Source organism: Myotis myotis, unplaced genomic scaffold, assembly GCF_014108235.1.
Source record: "Myotis myotis isolate mMyoMyo1 unplaced genomic scaffold, mMyoMyo1.p scaffold_m19_p_19, whole genome shotgun sequence".
In the NCBI taxonomy this organism is placed as follows: Eukaryota; Metazoa; Chordata; class Mammalia; order Chiroptera; family Vespertilionidae; genus Myotis; species Myotis myotis.
The window spans coordinates 36,646,202-36,668,875 of record NW_023416323.1 but is presented as its reverse complement, the minus strand read 5'-3'; the positions used below and the strand labels follow the sequence as shown (position 1 = coordinate 36,668,875).

General features: G+C 43.9%; 2 protein-coding genes across 15 annotated transcripts in view; one reads left to right on the top strand and one right to left on the bottom strand.

The window, feature by feature from the left end:
- Nucleotides 1-17: 17 nt before the first annotated feature.
- On the top strand, nucleotides 18-7,874 carry SETD6 (SET domain containing 6, protein lysine methyltransferase). 3 transcript variants are annotated; one of them, XR_004973591.1, is made up of 10 exons: nucleotides 18-967; nucleotides 1,187-1,291; nucleotides 1,361-1,505; nucleotides 1,579-1,720; nucleotides 1,809-2,003; nucleotides 2,130-2,250; nucleotides 2,755-2,935; nucleotides 3,091-3,233; nucleotides 3,429-3,892; nucleotides 5,201-7,874. XR_004973591.1 is itself a non-coding variant. In XM_036345509.1 (9 exons), the coding sequence occupies exons 1-9, from the start codon at nucleotides 941-943 to the stop codon at nucleotides 3,729-3,731; spliced, it is 1,362 nt and encodes a 453-aa protein (XP_036201402.1). In that variant the 5' UTR covers nucleotides 18-940; the 3' UTR covers nucleotides 3,732-5,168. The 3 variants fall into 3 exon arrangements, 1 of the variants encoding a protein (XP_036201402.1); XR_004973592.1 differs by lacking the exon at nucleotides 5,201-7,874 and adding an exon at nucleotides 4,597-5,168; XM_036345509.1 differs by lacking the exon at nucleotides 5,201-7,874 and having other exon boundaries at nucleotides 3,429-5,168.
- Nucleotides 5,337-22,674, bottom strand: part of CNOT1 (CCR4-NOT transcription complex subunit 1) — a 77,844-nt gene continuing 60,506 nt past the window's right edge. For 9 of the 12 annotated variants that reach the window (XM_036345502.1, XM_036345498.1, XM_036345501.1 and 6 more), the window contains 10 exons: nucleotides 21,896-22,144; nucleotides 16,646-16,809; nucleotides 16,349-16,466; nucleotides 14,634-14,735; nucleotides 10,270-10,443; nucleotides 9,503-9,652; nucleotides 8,568-8,748; nucleotides 7,007-7,139; nucleotides 6,019-6,153; nucleotides 5,337-5,677 (listed from right to left, as the gene is read on the bottom strand). In XM_036345502.1, the coding sequence (XP_036201395.1) occupies nucleotides 5,599-5,677; nucleotides 6,019-6,153; nucleotides 7,007-7,139; nucleotides 8,568-8,748; nucleotides 9,503-9,652; nucleotides 10,270-10,443; nucleotides 14,634-14,735; nucleotides 16,349-16,466; nucleotides 16,646-16,809; nucleotides 21,896-22,144 (1,485 nt within the window). In that variant the 3' untranslated portion in view covers nucleotides 5,337-5,598. Of the gene's footprint in view, nucleotides 5,678-6,018; nucleotides 6,154-7,006; nucleotides 7,140-8,567; nucleotides 8,749-9,502; nucleotides 9,653-10,269; nucleotides 10,444-14,633; nucleotides 14,736-16,313; nucleotides 16,467-16,645; nucleotides 16,810-21,895; nucleotides 22,145-22,674 lie in introns of those variants that run through there. The other 3 variants (XM_036345503.1, XR_004973590.1, XM_036345505.1) reach the window with 3 other exon arrangements.

The window sequence follows — 22,674 nt, the reverse complement described above, 5'->3', positions numbered from 1 at the left end:
ACTTCCATCTCCATGTTCCCACTTCTTGTCCCATACATTACGCTGCCAACCCTTACATGAACTCTACAGGATAGATATCCATTATCTTAGTGTCACAGCGGAGGAAACAGACTCCGAATAAGGGATTTGCTGTAATAAAGCCAAGTGGGGAGCTGGCATTGGCATCGTTGGACTTCCAAACACAAGCGTTGTAACCTCTATGTTCATTCGTTGCCTTGTTAAATTTAACAGCAGGCTCCTTCCCCAGGTTTAGCCACTTATGATTAACTCAGCCGTTTACCCAATAGGCATTGAGTTCCTGCTGTGCGTCAGCTAACAAAGCAAGTAAATAAAAATTAAACCCACTGTGTGCTATGCAGAAAATGAAAACAGGAATATCCTAGCGCGTGTGACAGGAGCTTATCCTAATTCTGTGAGCCCTGCCCACGCCGGCATGCAAACTGCTCTAATTGAGCAAATAAAACCGGCGATGACCACAGCTAACGAGTGGCGGAGATGGAGTGGCGGAGATGAAGGCAGGCCGGCGCCCGCCCGGTGCGCCGACAGCCGCAGCCGCGAGGCCCTCAGCTTCGCATCCAAAAAACAGATTTTGTCCCTCACCCGGACGTGCACCCGAGGTCTCAGCAGTCGGAGATCCCAGGGGAGGCTCAGAACCAGGCTCGAGGTGGCACGGGGACACGTCTTCCTGCACTCGACCGCACGTTTTCCAAGCCCAAATGGGGACACCCTCACAGAAGGCCGCTTTCAGGACTGACTGTACCAGGTGCCAATCCCTAATCGCTCTGACACTAGCCCCACGTGGTCCGTGCGGCGGGTCGGGCACGTGGCCCCGCCCTCAAAGCCCCGCCGGGGGCGTGTCTAGGGACGCCGGGGGCGTGGCCAGGGAAGCCGGAAGCGCGGCGCGGCTCCATGAACTGGCGAGGTCGCACGCTCGCGGACCATGGCGACTCGGGTGAAGCGCCGGCGGGTAAGTCGCGGGCGGCCGGCGTGGGGCCCACCTCTCCCCACTGCGCCTCGCGCTGCTCCACCCGCATCCGTCCCGCGCGGGGGTGTCCTCCACTCCCTTGCTCCCGCGGTCGCTTCCGGTCCCCTCCCCCACTCAGCGCCCTCTCCGTGCGGCGCCGCCGTCTCCACCCCCCGCGAGCTCTCGGGGGCGGGGCCTCGCCAGCGCGCCCTGTTGTTTTAGGTGGCCGGACCTGAAGGCTGTGGCCACGGCCTCGACCGGGACCCGGACCCAGTGGCCGGCTTCCTGCGCTGGTGCGGGCGCGTGGGGCTGGAGCTGAGCCCCAAGGTGAGTGAGGTGGGCGGAGACGCGGGCAGGCTGGGCGCGGGCGTGCTCTGAGCCGCTGCTTCCCTTTAGGTGGCGGTGAGCCGGCAGGGCACGGTGGCCGGCTACGGCATGGTGGCGCGGGAGAGCGTGCAGGCCGGGGAGCTGCTGTTCGCGGTGCCGCGGGCCGCGCTCCTGTCGCAGCACACCTGCTCCATCGGCGGCCTCCTGGAGCGAGGTGCGCGCGCCGCGGGTGGGGCGGGAGGAGGGGCCGCGGGCCGCGCGCGGGCCCTCACCTCTGTCTCCCGCAGAGCGGGGCGCGCTGCAGAGCCAGTCGGGCTGGGTGCCGCTGCTGCTGGCGCTCCTCCACGAGCTGCAGGCCCCGGCCTCACCCTGGAGCCCCTACTTTGCGCTCTGGCCCGAGCTGGGCCGCTTGGAGCACCCGATGTTCTGGTGAGAGCCGTGCAGGGGTGGGGGACAGGCTGTCTCCGGAGCCCTGGTCTCAGTGGGGCGTGTGAAGGGAACGAGGGTTTCCCTGCAGGCCGGAGGGGGAGCGCCGGCGGTTGCTGCAGGGGACAGGGGTCCCCGAGGCCGTGGAGAAGGATTTGGCCAACATCCGCAGCGAGTACCATTCCGTCGTGCTGCCCTTCATGGAAGCCCACCCCGACCTTTTCAGCCCCAGGGTTCGCTCCCTGGAACTCTACCAGCAGCTCGTGGCTCTCGTGATGGCCTATAGGTCAGTGAGCAGCCTGGGAGGCCCCTTTCCTTTAGAACGCTATTGAGGGACAGGAGGGGAGAGAACAGTGAACCCCACCCCAGCCCCTCTCCCTGCCCTGGGCTTCAGCCAAGTTCTCTCTGGTAGCTTTCAGGAACCCCTGGAGGAAGAGGATGATGAAAAGGAGCCAAACCCCCCCTTGATGGTGCCTGCCGCAGACATACTAAACCACGTAGCCGATCACAATGCCAATCTAGAGTACTCTCCAGTGAGTGGACCCCTCCCAGTGCGTTCGTAGGTGTGTTGATGACTGGGCATGATTCAGACCAGTGCCTGTCATTTGTGGCTGTTTGGCCACTAGGCTGAATGGGCTCCACTTTCCTGGCCCTGAAAAGGAGTAAGTGAAGTTAGCGCCTCCTATACGTGCGTCTCCCAGTGAAATAGTTTGAGCACAGAACTTCTCATGTTTGTGGTTAATCTTCTGATGAACTTGACTGCCATCATTTCTTTGGTGCTGGAGGTGGGCTACTCTGCATAACGCCAGGGTGTGGGCAGCAGGGCTGCTCTGCACAATGCCAGGGTGTGGGCAGCAGGGCAGCGGTGTAAGATGATGCCGGGGCTCATTAAATTGTTACTGTGTGGAAGTTTCTGTTGGTGGGCATAGCATCAATCCCATCGCTGAACAGGCCTGCTGGAGGGTCTTCCTAAGCGGGGAGTAATCATGGGGCCGGGAGGGGAAAGGCCTGTTCCCAGCTGCTCCCTTCCACTCCAGAACTGTCTTCGGATGGTGGCTACTCAGCCTATTCCCAAAGGCCATGAGATTTTCAACACTTACGGGCAAATGGCCAATTGGCAGCTGATCCACATGTATGGCTTTGCTGAGCCATACCCTGACAACACAGATGACACAGCTGACATTCAGATGGTGACAGTGCGAGAGGCAGCATTACAGGGTGAGTGCCTGATTGACTCAATCCTGGACACGTGGATGTGCCTCTTTCCCCTATCCGTCCCAGGTGCTTTGCTAATAGTTGCTTTTTGCAGACTAGGGGTAGACTAAGAAACGACCTTTGATATACTGAGCTTCACACTACTTTTCTATGTACAGGAGCCAAAGATGAAGCTGAAAGGCTCCAGCTGTGCGAACGCTGGGATTACTTATGCAAACTAGAGATGGTAGGGGAGGAGGGAGCCTTTGTGATTGGGCGGGAAGAGGTGCTGACTGAAGAGGAACTGACCACCACACTCAAGGTAAAGGGCCCCAAACTGCTATTTAATGCTCAAAGCAGCCTTCGTATTTAGAGCTATAGAGCCAGGTGAGGGAGGAAGGGAGGGACGAAGGGAAGAGGATATTTGAATGCTACCAAGATAGGTTATCGTCTCTACATCAATTTCAGAAACACACAAGTGGCAAATCCTAATTAAAGGGCCCATGGTTGCTTCTAGGTCCTGTGCATGTCTGCTGAGGAGTTCAGAGAGTTGAAAGAACAGGATGGATGGGGAGATAAAAGGGAAGAGGACAGCCTGACGATCACAAATATCCCCAGGCTCAAAGAATCATGGAGACAGCTTCTTCGGAACAGTGTTCTGTTGACCCTGCAAGCCTATGCCACAGACTTAAAAGCTGAGCAAGATTTACTCGGTAATAAGGACATCTACAGCAAACTCAGCTGGAGGGAGCAGCAGGCCTTACAGGTTCGTTATGGGCAGAAGATGATCTTACACCAGCTGTTGGAACTGACGGGTTAAAGCTAAGCGGATTCCCTGCTACCTGAAGGAACATCCCATGAGAAGAACTTTTCTAAGCTGGTATTCATGGATGTTTGAAAAGGAGGAAAATTTGGATCTTTCCTTTTGGTGGTTAATAAGAAAAGCCAAAGGAGCAAAGGTGTGCTAGGATGAACTCTGAGGTAAGGGGACATGTTTAAGGGTTGGGAACAGCAGACTTGGGAATCTCTGCTAATTGTCACCAAGACCAACCCCCCCCCCCCCCTTTAACTTCTTAAAACCAAAACACTTTATAGCTGTTTTGTTCTCAGTTTGGACCAAATTAGCAGAAATTTGATTGTGATAATAAAAGGTCTTGTAGTCTAGTGTAGTGTTTAATAACACGACCTTTGAAAGTAGACCTGGTTAAAATTGAGTCTATTTGGAACAGAAAAGACATCAAGTGGATTCCCACCTGCCAAAGTTTAGGCCTGGTAACACTGTGTGTCGCTTTGACAATTAACTGCTGCCTTAACTTATTTTTATAAGGATTTAATAAGCTATGTCACTGGCACTCAGAGCATGTTTTAACTCCTCAGCAGTCTGAAGTTGGCTCTAGATGGGACAACTCACCCTCAGGGAAGAAATCCTGAGACACCAATGACATTCAGGCCCGCATCATGTAAGATTTTCTAGTGAATTTTGGACCTTTTTGTCCTCTGGCCATAAACTTGACAGCCATTAAAGGTGTAAGTTTCGCATATACACCTACTCCTTTCTTTTAAAATTAAAGGGCATTTTGTAATTGTTTAATCGTAGAAACCTGCTCTAACAATTTTTCATTGAAAAGGAACAGGAAGAAACACTAAAAAAAAAAAAAAAAGACTTTTTTTGCTTGTTTGAACAGGCCAAACAGGCTCAAAACTAGCGGGAAAGATCTACCGTTTAGCAAAAAGCTGGTTCCCAAAGTCCCCAGGCTTTGCAAGGGTGGACTGTCAGCACTGGCTGCTGCTCCTGAGGCAAGGCACAGCGGACTGCATGTGTGTCATGACTTTAATGCTGCACTGACTATGACTAGTCGGCACCCACAAGAAGTAGGGGAGCTAACGGCCAAGAACTGGAAAGGCTACAGAGTATAACACTGGACCAATATGTATCCTTACAAAAGAGGTTGTGTTGGTCCTTTTGACTTTTTTGTTACTCATCTTAGCCTGGGATAAAGGGGGAGGGCAGTTGATACTATTTGGTTCCCTTTCCTCAGTTTACAAGCATCAGGAGAGATTTGGGGTGGCGGGTGTGGTGGTGGTGGCAGTGCACGCTTTAGCCCTGGTGTGTTTCCCTTTGTAAAAAGAGCATGTTCTCTAGCAGTCAACTTTAGATCTGGGGCAGGGACAAAGCAAATTGTATGCTAAATTCTATCATACTCACCAACTTTTGTGATTTTCAAGGTCCACATTAAAATGTTATATAATATTTAAATTGGCTTTTTTGCTTCTTCTTTGGGACACCAGGAATGTCAAGACGTGGAGCTATGCCCCCAGGCAAGTACATGGCAGCAGCAGCCTCTTCACATGAGATGGGCAGTTACCAGTTTATGTACGTGCCTTTGACACTTTTTGCACAAACCCAAGAAGTTCCAGACAAAGGTTTTCTCTTTCATGTATTTACACAAGTTCAAAATGATATTCACAGCATTTTCTAAATTTTGGCCAAGAGTCAAAAAAATGCATTTAAACTTTGGAACGTGCCCACATAGACAGGAAGCTGGCCCAAACTAATTGGGGCAGGTTCCTGAGAACCAAAGGGCTGGGAAAGTCAGGAAGAGCTGAAAGGATTCCTCAGCCAGTTTATGGACTTGGTGCTGTGGGACATCCAGGCTGACACATTTACAACAGAAATGCAGTTCCGTCTAACTGGCACCTGTCCCTTCCATTACTTGCTGAGCCTGCTTCTGTCCCATGCAGCACTGTGCGACGGACTGGAATAACCTGAAGGGAAAGAGTTAAGTTTGTGAGAAAAGTTCAGGCCTGGCCAGTGTTCTCAGTGGGTAGAGCATCAGCCTGCACACCACACCAAAGGATCTCAGGTTCATGTCCCACCCCCATCTGTATGTGTGTGGGAGGCAACCAGTCAATATCTCTCTCACATCCATCTCTCTCTGGAAAGCAATGGGAAAAAGACATCCTCAAGTGAGGATTGACATTCCCCACCCGCCAAAGATCAGGCCTGGCAACACTGTGTAGCTTTAACAACTGCCTTAACGATCCACCCAGGCTGAAGCCATCAAATGATTCTCATTCTCAGACAATTAAAAAATCTTTTAACTTACTTTTCAATTTCTGGGGCACAGTGTACAAATTCATGGTTCCAGAACTTAAATGCTGGATTTTTAATCAGCTCAATGAAGGTAATAAGTAGACCCCAAGGATGTGGCCTATTTACAATCAACCGTTCCAAGAGAACCCTGGAGAAGGGAAGAATGAGTGAGTTAATGCACTGAATTCAGGATCCCTAACTCTTCTCCCTGATTAGTAAAGCTAACAACTTTTAGTTTACTAAAGACAAGTGGATTAATTTCTGTACTCTATATAGCATGGTTAATAGCCCAGGTGGATTCTTGAGAATAGGCTGGATTCAAACCCCGATTTCCCGATTCATTACTGAGCCTAGAAGACTAAGTTAAGGTGAAGTTAGGATAATATCAGACTACATGGTGCAATATGCACTAAATGAAAGGAAATAGGAAGCAAATTCTAATACTGAATGGCAGCATTGACTGAAATACTCATTTTTTTACCTAGCCAACCGTACTTCTAAATTTACCAAGAAAATAATAAAGCACAAGAACACAGATTTAAGTACAAGGAAGTTGACTGCAGCTTTATAAATAATTACAAGATAGGGCATTATCCCTAGTTAGTTTTTAGTATATAAATCTAAGGAATACTGTGGTCTAATACCCACAAACTACTATTAGGGGAGAAGGCAACTTTAAAAAACCTTCTAAACTATAGGCGGTAAGTCGATGTGCTTTAACATGGGCTGGCCTGTATAGCGCAGGACTGGTTAAAAATTGCACCACCACCACATGATCTTAAACTAAAATGCTGGTGTCTTTTATTGAAAACTACTTTTTATTTCAGCAATGATTATGACCTGTGATTCAGACTAATTATTAGACAGGAACCATGTCCATTTTGTTCAGAACTACATCCCACATTGAACACATGTAAAAGATGCTCAATGCACAGGAAAAACATTCAAGAGAATTCACAATAAAGGGGTAGAAGCACCTGGAAAACAAACTTCTCTCTTACCTTGTGATCTGTTCTTGGATAGCTTCAGTGTTGGCCTCTGCAAAAAGGTACAGCATGGTGCAGCTGAAGTAGTGAGTGTGGCTATTTGGGTACCGCAGCTGGTTTGCAATTGCATTTAAGAAGAGATACCGACCTAAAAAAAAAAAATCAAGAAAACTCAGTTTAGTGAGGACTTGCTCTGTAAGACCAAAATAAGAAGGCAAGTCATTCTGATTGGCTGGGATTTGGATTTCTTCTGCTATAAGCTTTCAAATTATGCTTTAGTCCTTTTTCATTGCTGTGGATCTTATTTCAATATTTCCACATTAAAAAGTTTTAAAGTATTTCCCTAAAAAAACTTAGTGAAGTATGTCACTGTTTTACATTACATAATCTCTTTAATATCACTTAACAGAAGATGGCTGAATTCTCATTTTTGCCTGTCCCATCTGTTCCAGTGTTACATTTCATGTAACCTCTGGAAAACTCCACTGCACCCTCATTACAAAATGAGTACAAAAAAAGCCAAGATATTATGAAAATAGTTTTGACCTCACAGCCCTTCTAAAAGGGTCTTGAACTCTATCAGAGGTTCACAGACCACACTTTATTAACTAGGTTTGGTTGTCTGCCTCTGTTTGATATTACTCATGTTTGTAAGGCTATCACAGTTTTAAGGTGTCCCTAAAGGCTACCTTCTTTTTGCTGGGCTCTGAACATAATGGTAACCAATTTTGTTAAGTCTTGATTTTAATCTGCCTCAAATCCCTTCTACAAATAGGCCGGCAGTATATGCATACTCAAGATTAGCCCCTCAAGAATCCACAGCAAAGTTAACAGTAGGCAGGCAACCCTTGGTTAGCACCTACTAGAATATAGAAAAAAAAAATGCAGTTCAACCAGGCAAAATGCAACCTGTAGTAGGAATTATATTGTAAGCTTTTTGAAGAGCAAGTAGGGGAAGTCCTATTCATTAAAGTTTATAATGCCTAATATTAAAATGCTGCCTACCAAATAGGCACCAGCAGGTGATGAGGAAAAGGCAGGTTAACAAAAACAATGTATCAAGCCTATTTTTAAAGAGAGGCTAATAAAAGGAACATGTTTATTTTTCACATTAAAAAAATACTGCAGCCGAAACCGGTTTGGCTCAGTGGATAGAGCGTCGGCCTGCGGACTGAAGGGTCCCAGGTTTGATTCCGGTCGAGGGCATGTACCTTGGTTGCGGGCATATCCCCAGTGGGAGATGTGCAGGAGGCAGCTGATCGATGTTTCTCTCTCATTGATGTTTCTAACTATCTCTCTCCCTTCCTCTCTGTAAAAAATAAAATATATTAAAAAAAAATTCTTAAAAAAAAAATACTGCAGTCATATACTGAAATATTAACTGATATGGGAAGAATTCTGGATGATTCTTTTCTTTATAGTTTTCTGCATTGAGCAGATACTATCCAATTAAAAATAAAATAGCCAGACAGAGCCATAAACACTGACAGAACATTATTTCTCTAATGTATTTTTATGATTGGACTGTAGCTTAAGGTGCAGAAAACGACTCTGAGAACTTGCTGGCTTCACTCACCTTCAGTGTCCAAGTCTACAGCCAGGTTCTGGAATATGTCCATGTGAGCCGAGTGGGTGATGGTGCTCATTGAGGGTGTGCTGCCCTTGTTGTGGATGTGTGCAATGGCCTGAGTCCCGACATAAAGCACCAGTGCATTGATGAGCTGTAGGTTATAGCGATTGCCAGGTTCATTTGATACCTAAATGAATAAAACAAAGCACCTGACTTATTCTCAGAGGGCTGATTCATGCCTTTTTATGCCTTCAAATAAAAGCTGAACTGCTTTCAATATTCTTTGTCATTTACATTTCAGATAAATTTCCTTGAGTTTGTTGAGGGTATTTAACAGATACACAGCTGCCAAACATTTCCCTTAGGAAACCGAAGCTCTTTAACAGGTACCAGCATAAAAGTGAAGTTTATAAAGTGAAAATATGCACTACACTTCAATTACAGAAAAGATTTGGAGAGGGAAAAGGCTTCCTCCTTGGTGTGGAAAATTAATACAACTTCAAGTCATTTTCTATAGAGCAAATTAGACCGTTTCTTTAGAAAAATCTTGGAGTACTGGCCGGGAATAGTTACTAGCAGTCTATTCTTACAGAAAATCAGTCCATTCCCTGGTCGCCTCTTCCAAGGTTAGTTTTTTGTCGCTAAGATGAATTAGTAAAATGTATAATCTAGTTACTCTCACTCAACCATCAGAAATGACTTGAGGTGGTGAACACGTAATATAACATACAAATCATGTATTATAGAATTGTGCATTTGAAATCTATATCATTTTATTAACCAATGTCACCCTAAGTTCAATAAATATTAAAAGAAAAAAAACCAGTATGTATTTAATCAAGTTGAAAAGACTGACTCCTAATCAGGCCACACATAAGGACTGCATAGAAAGTGCTTTTTATGAAAGACATACAGCTAAGAATTAAGCCAAACCAATTAACCTGTAGGTTGCTGCGCAGATCAGATAGAAAAGTGACTGGTGACCGAGTTTTAAGATAGGAATCCAAATCCTTTTTGAACTGAGGTGGCATCACTCCAGTAAAATTGGTGAGAATCCGGGGCGCGATGTTAATTTCACTCAACATATCCACCTGCCAGACAAATACAATCAAAACCAGAGCATTTGTAAGAGTTAATTGTAGAATCTATGCTACAAAGTGGTAGAAATGTTTTTCTAAAACTATACACATTATAAATATCTCAAAGAGTAGAGCTGCTTTTTATCAATGCTTAGAAGAACTGAAATGCAAAATTACAGAAATTCTCTCTCTAAAATTAAAGCAGGTTAGGTACCTTTTGTGGAGAGGTCTTGTATCACTGTTTTTCCCCCCTGGACTTGGACTTCAAAACCAGAGTACAAAATTAGATTAATCACTCACCAAAAGCTCTGGTCTTGGAAAAGACACCCCAGCAGAACAGACATCATACTTGCTACTTTTAAAAACATTTATGTGAAGGGAGGGTAGAAAATACATAGAAATGACAGTACCCACACCACAGTGGTATGATTTTACACGGTCCCTTTTCTCCCTTACATCAACAATCTAAACAAAACACCTGTGAAATGTGGGCATGCAAAAGGGTCTGTCTGTTCTGCAACTCTGTGCTGTGGGGCCACCCAGCAAATGACTGGCCTGACACCTACTTACCAGAGAACTATTAATATTAAGACATAATTTTCTTTTCCTTGAACTGTTTGAAACTTTACCTTCAGATTAGGAGTGAATGGGTCTGGGAGCCTCATGTTTCTTGGGAAGGCACTCAGGATCAGGTTTCTTAGCTGAATACAATTGGGTGGGATCACATCACAGAATCCATAATGGTAATCACAAAGGAACTCCGGGAAATCATGCAGAAGAACCAGCAGCACTCTTAAAGTGCCCTATTAAAAAAGAAAAGAAGAAAAAAGCATTTGCTGACTCCACACTAAATAAAATGGGAGTAATAGTTTTACTATCATGATTTTTAACTCAAATAAAAGAGGCAGAAGTATACTTCAGTGACAAAGTTACAAGCTTTAACAATAACATCACAAGTTATTTAACAAAATATTTACATCTGCAAATTATGAAAAGCTAGGTGTCAAGAATTTATAACCTTAAATACATATGCTAGAAGAGGCTGGACAAAAACAAAAAATAGAACAATGATGTAAGTAAGCTATCTTCAGAAGTTGGAAAAAGAACAGCTAATTAAAAACAAAAAAAGTAGAGAAAAAAAGCAAAAATATATTTTTTAAAAAAGCACTGAAACAGGGATAGGGGGTGGAAGTGGCAACTGAAGTTAGAAGTTGGTTCTTTGAAAAGATTAATAAAAGGTAAACCCTACCAAGACTGATAGAAAAAACACAATACTAATATCAGGAATGAAAAAGAACCATCACTACAGACATGAAAAACAGTTTAAGAGAATCTTAATTATATGCTAATAAATTGGACAATTCAGGTAAAATACACAAAATATTCAATTTTTTAAACCTACATTTAACTATTCAATTTAAATGTTCTATTTTTTAAACCTAAACCAAAAATGAAAATCTGAATAGTCCTTTATAATAAAGAAGTTTAAAATGTTGTTAAAACCTTTCCCATAAATGTAACTCATGGCCTAGGTGGCTTTACTGGCAAATCCTTACAAATATTTAGGAAAAAATTAACACTATTTTCACAATCTTATGAAAATAGAGAATATTTTTCCACTCTCAATTGCAGTAGCATTTCGCTGATAACAAAACCTGACATGAAAATTATTCAAAAATCCTAAATGTTAGAAATAGAAATCAGTGATATATCACAACCAAATGGTTCAGAAATGCAATGGTGATTTAAACGCATTTGAAAATTAATGAATTACAACATTAACAGGAAAAAATTTTACAGGGTCTTGTATGCCCAAAAAAAAAAAAAAAAAAAAAAAATCAATACCCATTTAATGATTTAACTCACAGAAAATTATAAATAGAAGGGTATTTCCTTAATCAGATAATGGTATCTATAAAGCAAAACTATAGATTCACAAAACCATTATACTTAATGGTGAATTACTGAGGGCTTTCCCCAAGATTATTAATGAAACAATTACGCAATTATTGCTATCTCCTATTTAACAATGTTCTGCAGTTACTGGTAAGTGCAAGAAAAAGAAAATGAAAAACCCACTGTTACAGGTAGATGAAATGATCTGTACTTAGAATATATCCCTTAGAAAAAGTAAATTCAGCAAGGTGGCTAGATACAAGGCAGATATACAAAATCAATTTTATTTCTCTAGACCACTAACAATGAAATGAAAATTTTAAAAAGATCTCCCTTACAATTTGACAAAAAACATCAAATATATAGGAGTAAGTTTAAGGAAAAATATTTAAAACATCTATGCTGAAAACTACAAAGCACTGCAGAGTAAAATTAAAAGCCTAACTAAATGGTGACATACACTTTCAAGGGTTGAAAAGCTCAACACAACTTACACCATACACAAAAATAAACTCAAAATGGATAAAGGACTTAAACGTAGACGGGAAACGATAAAAATCTTAGAGGAATCCACAGGCAGCAAAATCTCAGACATATGCCAAAGCACTATCTTCACTGATACAGCTCCTAAAGCAATGGAAACTAAAGAGAAAATAAATGGGACTACATCAAAATAAAAAGCTTCTGTACAGCAAAAGAAACCATCAACAAAACAAGAAAGCCCACTGCATGGGAGAACAAATTTGCCAATGTTATCTCCAATAAGGGTTTAATCTCTAACATTTACAGGGAACTCATACAACTTAACAAAAGGAAGATAAACACAATAAAAAAAATGGGCAACATACCTAAATAAATACTTTCCGGAAGAAGACAGAAGGAAGGCCAAGAGACATATGAAAGAAAACATGCTCAAAGTCACTAATCATCCAAGAGATGCAATTAAAACGACAATGCGGTATCATCTCACACCTGTCAGAATGGCTATCATCAACAAATCAACAAATGACAAGTGCTGGCGAGGATACTGAGAAAAAGGAACCCTCATGCACTGCTGAGTGGGAATGCAGATTGGTACAGCCACTGTGGAGAACAGTATTGAGTTTCCTCAAAAAACTAAAAATGAACTTCCATTTGACCCAGTGATCCCACTTCTAGGAATACATTCCAAGAAACTAGAAATACCAATCAGAAGGGACATATGCACCCCTATGTTCATAGCAGCACAATTAACCATAGCTAAGATTTGGAAACAGCCTAAGTGCCCATCAGCAGATGAGTGGATTAGAAAACTGTGGTACATCTACACAATGGAATACTATGCTGCTGTAAAAAGGAAGGAACTCCTACCATTTACAACAGCATGGATGGACCCGGAGAGCATTATGCTAAGCAAAATAAGCCAGTTGGAGAAAGATAAATATCACATAATCTCACTCATTTGTGGAATATAATGAACAACAAACTGATGAACAAAAACAGATCCAGAGACAGAGAAGCATCAATCAGACCAGCAAGCCTTAGAGGAAGGCAGGAGAGGGTGAGGGAAAAGGGGAGAGATCAACCAAAGGACTTGTATGCATGCATATAAGAATATCCAATGGAAACAGACACCAGGGGGGTGAGGGCAGGAGTGGGCGTGGGAGAGGGGGCGCAGGGGGGGGGGCGAGGGGCGATAAGGACACACATGTAATACCTTAATCAAAGAAAAAAAAGGGGGGGGGGGGAGGCTCAACATTATTAAGATGTCTATTCTCTCCAAATTGATCTATAGACTTAAGTGCAATCTCCTTTTAAACTCCAACAAGTTTTTAGAAGTGAAACTGATTGCAAAGTTTTTAAGGAACTGCAAAATGGTACAGACCAACCAAAAAAATAAAGGTGGCTCAGTCAGTTGCAACTTTGTCCCGTACACCAAAAAGTTGCAGTGCTATTCCTGATCAGGGCGCATATGGGAAGCAACCGATTGATGCCTCTCTCTCACATCAATGTTTCTCTCTCTAAAGTCAATACAAAAATATTTTTAAAAATGTAGTCAATTCTTTTGACATAAGTGCCAAATCAATAGAAAGTGAAGGACTTAAAAATAAATTTGGGATACAGCACAGACTTAAACTTGGGCAGGCACACATATAACAGAATGCAATTTGGGATTGGCAAATATTTCTTAGGCAAGACACACACAAAAACATTTAAAGGAAGTAAAAAAAATTCTAATTTCTACTACACTAAATTTAAAACATCTGTTCCTTAAGACACCTTACTTTAAGGGAAGACACCTTACTTTAAGGGAGTGACATGAAAAGACAAGCTACAAGAAAAGTGAGTGTGATATCTATTAACCAAGGGCTTACATACAGAATGAATTAAGAATTCCCATAAGACGTAAGAAAAAGGCAGATAATCCAATAGAAATATGAGCACAAGACTGGAAAAGGAACATCACAAAAGGAGACTATCCAAATGGCCAATGTATACATAAAAACCTCATTAAGAATTCAAGGAAATGCAAATCAAATCCACGAGTTATGCAATCCTAATGCATAATTGCCAAAAATGGCTAGAATGAAAACCAGACAATATAACCAGAATGAAAAGAATGTGAACAGTAACTCTAATGTTGCTGAAGAGTTAACTGGTGCACACATTTTATAAAACTGGTAGTATCTACCAAAGTTGAACATATGAATATCATATGATCCAGTGCTGGTTATGCAAATATGTTTGAGTTTCGCACTTTTCTGAATATATGTCATGCTTCAATGGTTCTCAACATGTGGGTCGCGACCCCTTTGGGGGTCGAACGACCCTTTCACAGGGGTCACCTAAATACATCCTGCATATTAGATATTTACATTACGATTCACAACAGTAGCAAAATTACAGTTATGAAGTAGCAATGAAAATAATTTTATGGTTGGGGGTCACCACAACATGAGGAACTGTATTAAAGGGTCACGGCATTAGGAAGGTTGAGAACCACTGCTTTAAAAGCTTAACAATAAAACAAGTATTAGGCCTCATATTTCCAGTTGTGTGGTGTTTTCTTTATTGTTACATTTTGATTATTTTTAATTTATAACTCTAAATTAATTACCTTGTAGAGGATTTGCATAGGTTTGGTGAGTTCCACATTTCTAAGGAAAGGTGCTAAATATTTGAATAAATCAATCAGTAGCTGTGCATACATAGGCCATCCCTGAAAGAAAGAAATGTACATGAGTCTTACTCAGCTGCTATTCTGCAACCAAAAAACTGCTGAATCAGCTATACTGTGATTTCTTCTTCATACTGATTTAACTATAGAATACTGCCCTAAGTACCTCTCTTAAAGACTGATTGGCACTAAAAGGAATAAACATAATCGTGCTGATAGTGACAAATAAGCTGACTCCAGAAATTCCAGGACATGTAGGTCCTGGTGCCTGTAGCAAAATTTAAAGAACAGGAGAGAGCCGAGCTGGTGTTACTCAGTGGTTGAGCTTCGACCCATAACCAAGAGGCCAGGGTTCCATTCCCAGTCAGGGCACATGCCTAGGTTGCCGGCTTGATCCCCAGTGTGGGGCGTGCAGGAGGCAGCCAATTAATGATTCTCTCTCATCACTGATGTTTCCTATCCCTCTCTCCCTTCCTCTTTCTAGAATAAATTTTTTTTTTTTTTTAAAAAAGAGGAACATGAGTAAATTTCAGACAGACACAAAACGCTTAGCCAACTGAGAAACTGACAGCTACATCTCTTTCTTAATTCCTTCTTTTAATTAAGTAGTGGATCTGGACCATTTCTTTGCCCACAGCCAACTCCTCAACTCTTGGCAAGTAACTTTATCCAAATTACATGAATCCCCTCTATTAGCCAAACTTGGCTTGCTCATCACCCCCCAATTATACCAATTATGTTCATTCTTGGGATAATTTTATTCAATATATTATGTTCCTCCTCCTGGAAAGCACTTCTCCACCAAATGAAACTAACTCCATTTAAGAATTATTTCACTCTCTTTTGTGCCAAATATATACATAAGTAGTCACATTTTCCTGATCTGAAAGGCCAATCAAGAGAAGTCAGATATGCCCTAGAAGGTTTGGCTCAGTGGATAGAGCATGGGCCTGCGGACTGAAGGGTCCAGGGTTAGACTCATCAAGGGCACATGCCCAGGTTTGTGGGCTTGATCCCCAGTAGGGGGAGTGCAGGAGGCAGCCAATCACTGATTCTCCCTAATCACTGATGTTTCTCTCTCTCTCTCTCCCTTCCTCCCTGACATCAATAAAATATATTAAAAAAATAAAAATAAAAACAAATTTAAAATGGTCATTTATCATACTGCCAGATGGAAGAAGCTTTTCATGTTAACTGGGTTTATTCACAATTACATTAAAACCTCTTTACTAAAACTTGATCCTAATTTCTTCAGATACAGTGACCAGTGGTCTTCAACCCTGTGTGTGAGGGCCTTTCCATTTATAGTGTGAAGCTGTAAAATAGGCAAATTCCATAGCTCCATTACCCAGAATTTTATACTGATGTCTACAGAGGTGGTCCAAATTTTCAACTTTTTTTAAAAAAAAAAGCCCGTAAGAAATTGACATAGGTAGCTCACAACAGACTGGGAGCCACAATCCCATATTGTCACCAAGGAATGTGATTCAGGCATGGGCAGTCAAGTAATCCCCATGACCTGACTCCACATTAAATAGAAGAATTCCCAACTAAACCTGGAAGAAGTGTAACTGGCTACTAATAAATGACTAATAGTGCTAACAAGCCCTAGGTAGTTACAGTCTTCGTCTGTAGGAGATAAACTGCAGCCACACCTTCTGCTGTGGCGTATGTGCCAGCATTCTTGCAATAAATATCCGATGGGAGATCAATTCAAGCCACGCATACACAAAGCCGGGAGCTTTGGTAGGCCTCAAGATGTGGAATGTATTGCTGAAAAAAGAAAATCTTTGTCAGAAGCAGTCAAACTTACAATGAACACACAAACAGAAGTAGACAAATTGTACTATGAATAAAGCATGCCTAAAACCCATAAGCTTATTCTACTTCTCAAATTTTAGTATACTAAAGCAGCAATCTTTACTAGGAAATCGCTATTGAACACTACTCACCAGAAAGCTGTAAGTGTCTGGAAATTAATGGTTTCCAATACATGTTCAGGTGCATTGAGTTCCAAGAGCAGCATGATAAAAATGCGATGGTAGGGAAGCTGCTGAAATTCACTTTGCCGGACATCATGATCCTGTAGGAGAACTCCCACTACTATACCAAGAACCTGTAGAGCACAAAGATCAGAGCTTTAAATAATGAAGATAATCCACCTACCACTCTCTATGATCATATACCATCTATCCTATCTAATAAAAGAGAACCATGGTAATTAGCGTATGACCGCTACCCTTCCCATTGGCTAATCAGGGTGATATGCAAATTAACTGCCAGCCAAGGTGGCGGCCGGCAGCCAGGCAGCTTAAAGCGAACATAAGGCTTGCTTGCTTCAGTGACGGAGGACTCCAACGTTCCCCGCCTGCCACTGCCAGCCTCTGAGCTGCAACTCTAAGCAACTATGTTACAAATATAGAAGCTAAACAAAACCCCAGAAACCTGCTTTAGTCGCTGGGCTTCAGCCTGCAGGATCGCAACATTGTTTCAAATACAGAACGTAAACAAAGGCCAGAAACCTGCTTTCAACAGTGGAGGCCTAAGAGCTGGAGCCTCAGAGCTAAAGCTGGCCCAGAATAAAAAAAGAAAAAAAGGAGCGGTTGGGGGCTTCAGTCACCTGCCAGCCTGAAAACAGCCCTCAGCCCCTCACCTAGACTGGCCAGGGACCCCAGTGGGGACCCCCACCCTGAAGGGTGTGTGACCAGCTGCAAACAGCCATCATCCCCTCACCCAGGCTTGCCAGGCACCCCAGTGGGGACCCCCACCCTGATCCAGGACACCCTTCAGGGCAAACCAGCCGGCCCCCACCCGTGCACCAGGCCTCTATCCTAATAGTAAAAGAGAAATATGCCTCCCAGCACCGGGATCAGCGGAGCCGCGAGGCCTCCCAGCACCAAGATCAGCGTGACAGGGGGCGGGGCCGCAACCTCCCTATCCGCCCTGCTCTGTTCGTGACAGGGGAAGGTGCCCCAACCCCCTGATCAGCCCTGCTCTGTGCCTGATAGCGGGGAGCTCCCCAACCCCGATTGCCCTGCAGCTCGGTGTGTGACAGGGTGCGGCGCCTCAACACCCCCCCCGGGCCCTGCTGTGTGTGTGACGGGGTAGAGCCATAACCTCCCCATTGGCCCTGCCCTGAGTGTGACAGGGTGCGGCACCCCAACCCTGATCCGCCCTGCTCTGTGTGTGACAGGGGGCGGTGCCCCAACTCCCCTATTGGCCCTACTCTGTGAGTGACAGAGGGGAGCTCCCCAACCCCCTGATCGGCCCTGCTCTGTGCGTGACAGGGGGGAGCTCCCCAACCCCGATGGGCCCGGCTTTGTGAGTGACAGGGGGCAGCACCCCAACCCCGATTGGCCCTGCTCTGTGCATGACGGGGTGGCGCCGCAACCTCCCCATCGACCCTGCCTTGAATGTGACAGGGGGCGGTGCCCCAACCCCCCAATCAGCCCTACCCTGAGCGTGACCAAGGGTGGCATCGCAACCTCCCGATCTGCCCTGCTCTGTGCATGACAGGGGGTGTCGCCCCAACTCCCCAATCAGCCCTGCTCTGAGCCCGACCAGGGGCTGCACCTAGGGATTGGGCCTGCCCTCTGCCACCCGGGAGCAGGCCTAAGCCAGCAGGTCGTTGCCGGGAGCCGGTCCATGCTTGCTGTTTCAAGGGACCGGCATATATGGCATACTGTTCTTAATATGTTTGCTCACCTTCTTGGCACTATGTGTTTTAACCAGGGTCTCTGAGAAAGGTTGTTTCCCCAGGTAGGGATTTTCCCCTGAAGTCAGGGAGGGAATAAAACCTCTTAACTAGTGCCAGGTGGGTAATTAATCACTTTAACTACGAACAATCATGCTTAAGCTACATAATCTTTACTCCCTGGAATGGAGATAAGAAACGCCCTAACCTTTGTAATAGAGATTGATAGGATTGAATCAACTGGTATAAATACAGATGTAATAAGACAGCAAGACTCAGAACTTAGAACACAGAACTCAGAAGACAGAAGGGAGAAGACAGAACCTACACAGAATCTAGAGACAGAACCTAGCGAGAGAACATGGCAAAAGATCCTGGACTGAACCTGACTACAGAAATTGGCAAGAGAACCTGACAAGAACCTGGTGACTGAACCTGGCTGGAGAACCTGGACAGAACCTGGCTGGAGAACCTAGTGAGGGAACATGTCTACAGAACCTGGCTGGAGAACCTAGCAAGGGAACATGGACACAGAACCTGGCTGGAGATCCTAAGCAGAACCTCTCTGGAGATCCAGACCAGAACTTGGCTGGAGATCCTGGCTAGGCTACTGATCAACTGAACGCTGTCTCTGTCTCATTCCTTCTTCACCGACTCTGTCTACGCTTTTGGGAACCCCTGGACCTGCTGGGGTTGGACCCCGGCATCTGGCGCCCGAACAGGGACCCTTAGGTAAGCCCCCCCATTCCCCTAGGCAAGTGCTCTGCACTCGGGATGGATAGGACTCCACCATAGGAAGAGGGTGGAGTCTTCGCCGAGTCTGTCCACACCTTTGGGAACCCCTGGAACAGGATTCCCCTAAGTACCCCCCCCCCCCATTGAGAACCCCACACTCGGGATGGATAGGACTCCACCAGGGTACTGCAGACCCCCCTATAGAGGACAAGTAGGGTAAGAAGGTGGATAGTACAGAACTTAGATTGAGAAGATGTGCCATACTGAGTCCAAAGAAAGAAGACTCTGTATTGATCTTTAGATTAAGAAGATGTGCCATACTGAGTCTAAAGAAATAAGACTCTGTATTGATCTTTTAACACATATGCTTGCTAGCAGAGGAATTAAGGTTACTCCCAGTCAGACAGAACGTTTTATACAAGAAGTATGTCCATGCTTTTCTGAGGAAGGAAAGGTAAATGTAAGGGCATGGGAGGAGGTAGGCCCAAGGAGCCGTATCCTTAACCCCACTGGAGCCTTTCCACCCCGGGAAAGTGCAGGATTGGCAAGCTCTCCCTGGGGTGATAGATCAGGACTCAGGTAATAGCGGAAAGCGCCAATCCTACTCTTAAAATGGATACAAAGAGCATTTGGGGTTTTTCTTTTTAATGCCCGCTTTTAAAAAATAAAAAAGGGGGAATTTGCCGGGAGCCGGTCCATGCTTGCTGTTTCAAGGGACCGGCATATATGGCATACTGTTCTTAATATGTTTGCTCACCTTCTTGGCACTATGTGTTTTAACCAGGGTCTCTGAGAAAGGTTGTTTCCCCAGGTAGGGATTTTCCCCTGAAGTCAGGGAGGGAATAAAACCTCTTAACTAGTGCCAGGTGGGTAATTAATCACTTTAACTACGAACAATCATGCTTAAGCTACATAATCTTTACTCCCTGGAATGGAGATAAGAAATGCCCTAACCTTTGTAATAGAGATTGATAGGATTGAATCAACTGGTATAAATACAGATGTAATAAGACAGCAAGACACAGAACTTAGAATACGGAACCAAGAGAGAGAGAACCTACACACAGAACTAAGAACACAGAACCTACACAGAACATTCTCTAGAGACAGAAGAACTTCGATGGAGAGAACATGGCAACAGATCCTGGACAGAAACTGGCCTCAGAACCTAAAGACAGAACCTAGCGAGAGAACATGGCAAAAGATCCTGGACTGAACCTGACTACAGAAATTGGCAAGAGAACCTGACTAGAACCTGGTGACTGAACCTGGCTGGAGAACTTGGACAGAACCTGGCTGGAGAACCTAGCGAGGGAACATGGCTACTGAACCTGCCTGGAGAACCTAGCAAGAGAACATGGACACAGAACCTGGCTGGAGATCCAGACCAGAACTTGGCTGGAGATCCAGACCAGAACTTGGCTGGAGATCCTGGAGAACCTGGCTGGAGAACCTAGCAAGACAACATGGATACAGAACCTGGCTGGAGATCCTAACCAGAACTTCACTGGAGATCCAGACCAGAACTTGGCTGGAGATCCTGGCTGGAGATCCTGGCTAGGCTGCTGATCAACTGAACACTGTCTGTGTCCTTCCTTCTTCGCCGACTCCATCCACACCTTTGGGGACCCCAGCAGGTCGTTATCTCCCGAGGGGTCCCAGACTGCGAGAGGGCACAGGCCGGGCTGAGAGACCCCCCCCCCCACCCCCCAGTGCACAAATTTTTGTGCACCGGGCCTCTAGTCTATACATAAAAAGGCTAATACGCAGTGTCCCCTGGGGAGTTCAATGGCTCGCTATGACATGTGCTGACCACCACGGGGCGGGGCAGCGCGGAACAAAGGAAGGACCCAATCAGCCTTGATCTCTGGCCAGGCCTAGGGACCCTACCTGTGCATGAATTTCTTGCACTGGGCCTCTAGTTTGAAAATAAAACTATATACTGACAGCCAAAGGGGCCATACACTGATTTGATTTGGCCTACAGTTTTGTGTGTTTTCTTTGAATTTCAATACTCTTCTACCAGACATGTACACTCTCCACAGATGCCCAATGATTTTTCAAAAGCTCTAGAAATTAGCATGGTACATTGTATTTTATCACATTATTACAATCTAACAACCTAAGTTTTCTAGTCTGACATGAAGTTTACAAGAGGCAAATGGTTTCTAGTTCTCTTGTCACTTAGTAAATGGGCACCAGGGAAGCAGTTAGGCTGCAGAAATGTCCTGCATTTCCTATACAAAGAACTGCCCTGGGCTCCACTTGATTTTCTCACTTAACAGTGAAGATTATGATAACCTATTTGACAATGATAACCCAAGACCATATTCTCTTTTTGTACTCTTATATTATGCAAATTCCTAAGAATTGCACTGTGTAAATCAAAAGAAAACAGTACTTTGTTCCTTTTTAGAAAAATCAAGACAATGATTGCAATGTCACTTGTGGCATCTGAGTTGCCAATCTGTGTTATCAGTGAACATGTATAGACCATCTTGTTCAGCAATTCTGCATATAAAATAAAATCTCATACTAATAAATACCTTTTAGTTAGCATTTGAAATATATTATGATTTTTTTTCAGGGTCTTTCAGTTAAAGGATCATACTCTTAAAATTTGGTGATTGTTACATATTATCTATAAATTCAATTTCAATACAGAAAAGGGGATATTACAAAAAGTTTTGGAAAAGAGTTGGGCCCCTATGTTTTAGAAGCACCGATATAGGCTTCCAGTGTACCAAGAATAAGGCAAGGAAAGATTTCAGACCTTGTTCAGCAGGTTAATCTTTGTGACAGTGTTGGTGGCCTCCCCTGAGTGCTTCACTAACAGGGCAATGAGTCGGACAAAGGCATCCAGGTTGTGATAGCACTTGGCTCGGATCATGGTGGGATTAGCAGCAGGGTTGTGCTGCTGCTCTGCCTGGGCACGGTAACTGATTTCAACACACATTTCAGTGCAGAGACGGAAGAACCTTGTTATGAGGTCATCAGTCTTCAGGATTCCTTGCTGATGCATCTACCAAGGGTACAAAAATATAAAGACACAATGAGATAATACACACAAACTTTTCATTTTCATTAAAAAAAAAAAAAAAAATTCTCTCATTTATTCCTATTGTCACATTTCTAATTTTTACTTTGTAAAAAAGCTGCCATGAAAACAACTTAGCCTTTAAGGTCCCATGACAGAATCGTTCCAGTTTTAAGTTTAATGAAAAACAGAGAAGGTGGAAACCGAGAAAGATAATAATATGGCAATTTTGAACAGTAGTCCATAGCCAAATAATTTGGAAAATTAACTATGCAAATTAAACCAATTTTCAATAGCTCACAAAAGTCATAATAAGACATTTTGTCCAAGATATGTTTCCCCCACAAGGAGATGAAATTATATATACTTTATTTTCTCAAAGATAATTTCTTCCAATTGACTTAACCAAAGTTTTTGAAATTCCAACTAGCTTCACCAGGAAAATCAAGGAATAATCTGTATAAGTAGGAACCCAATGAAAATACCTGCAGAACATACCCAGTTATTTTAATGTA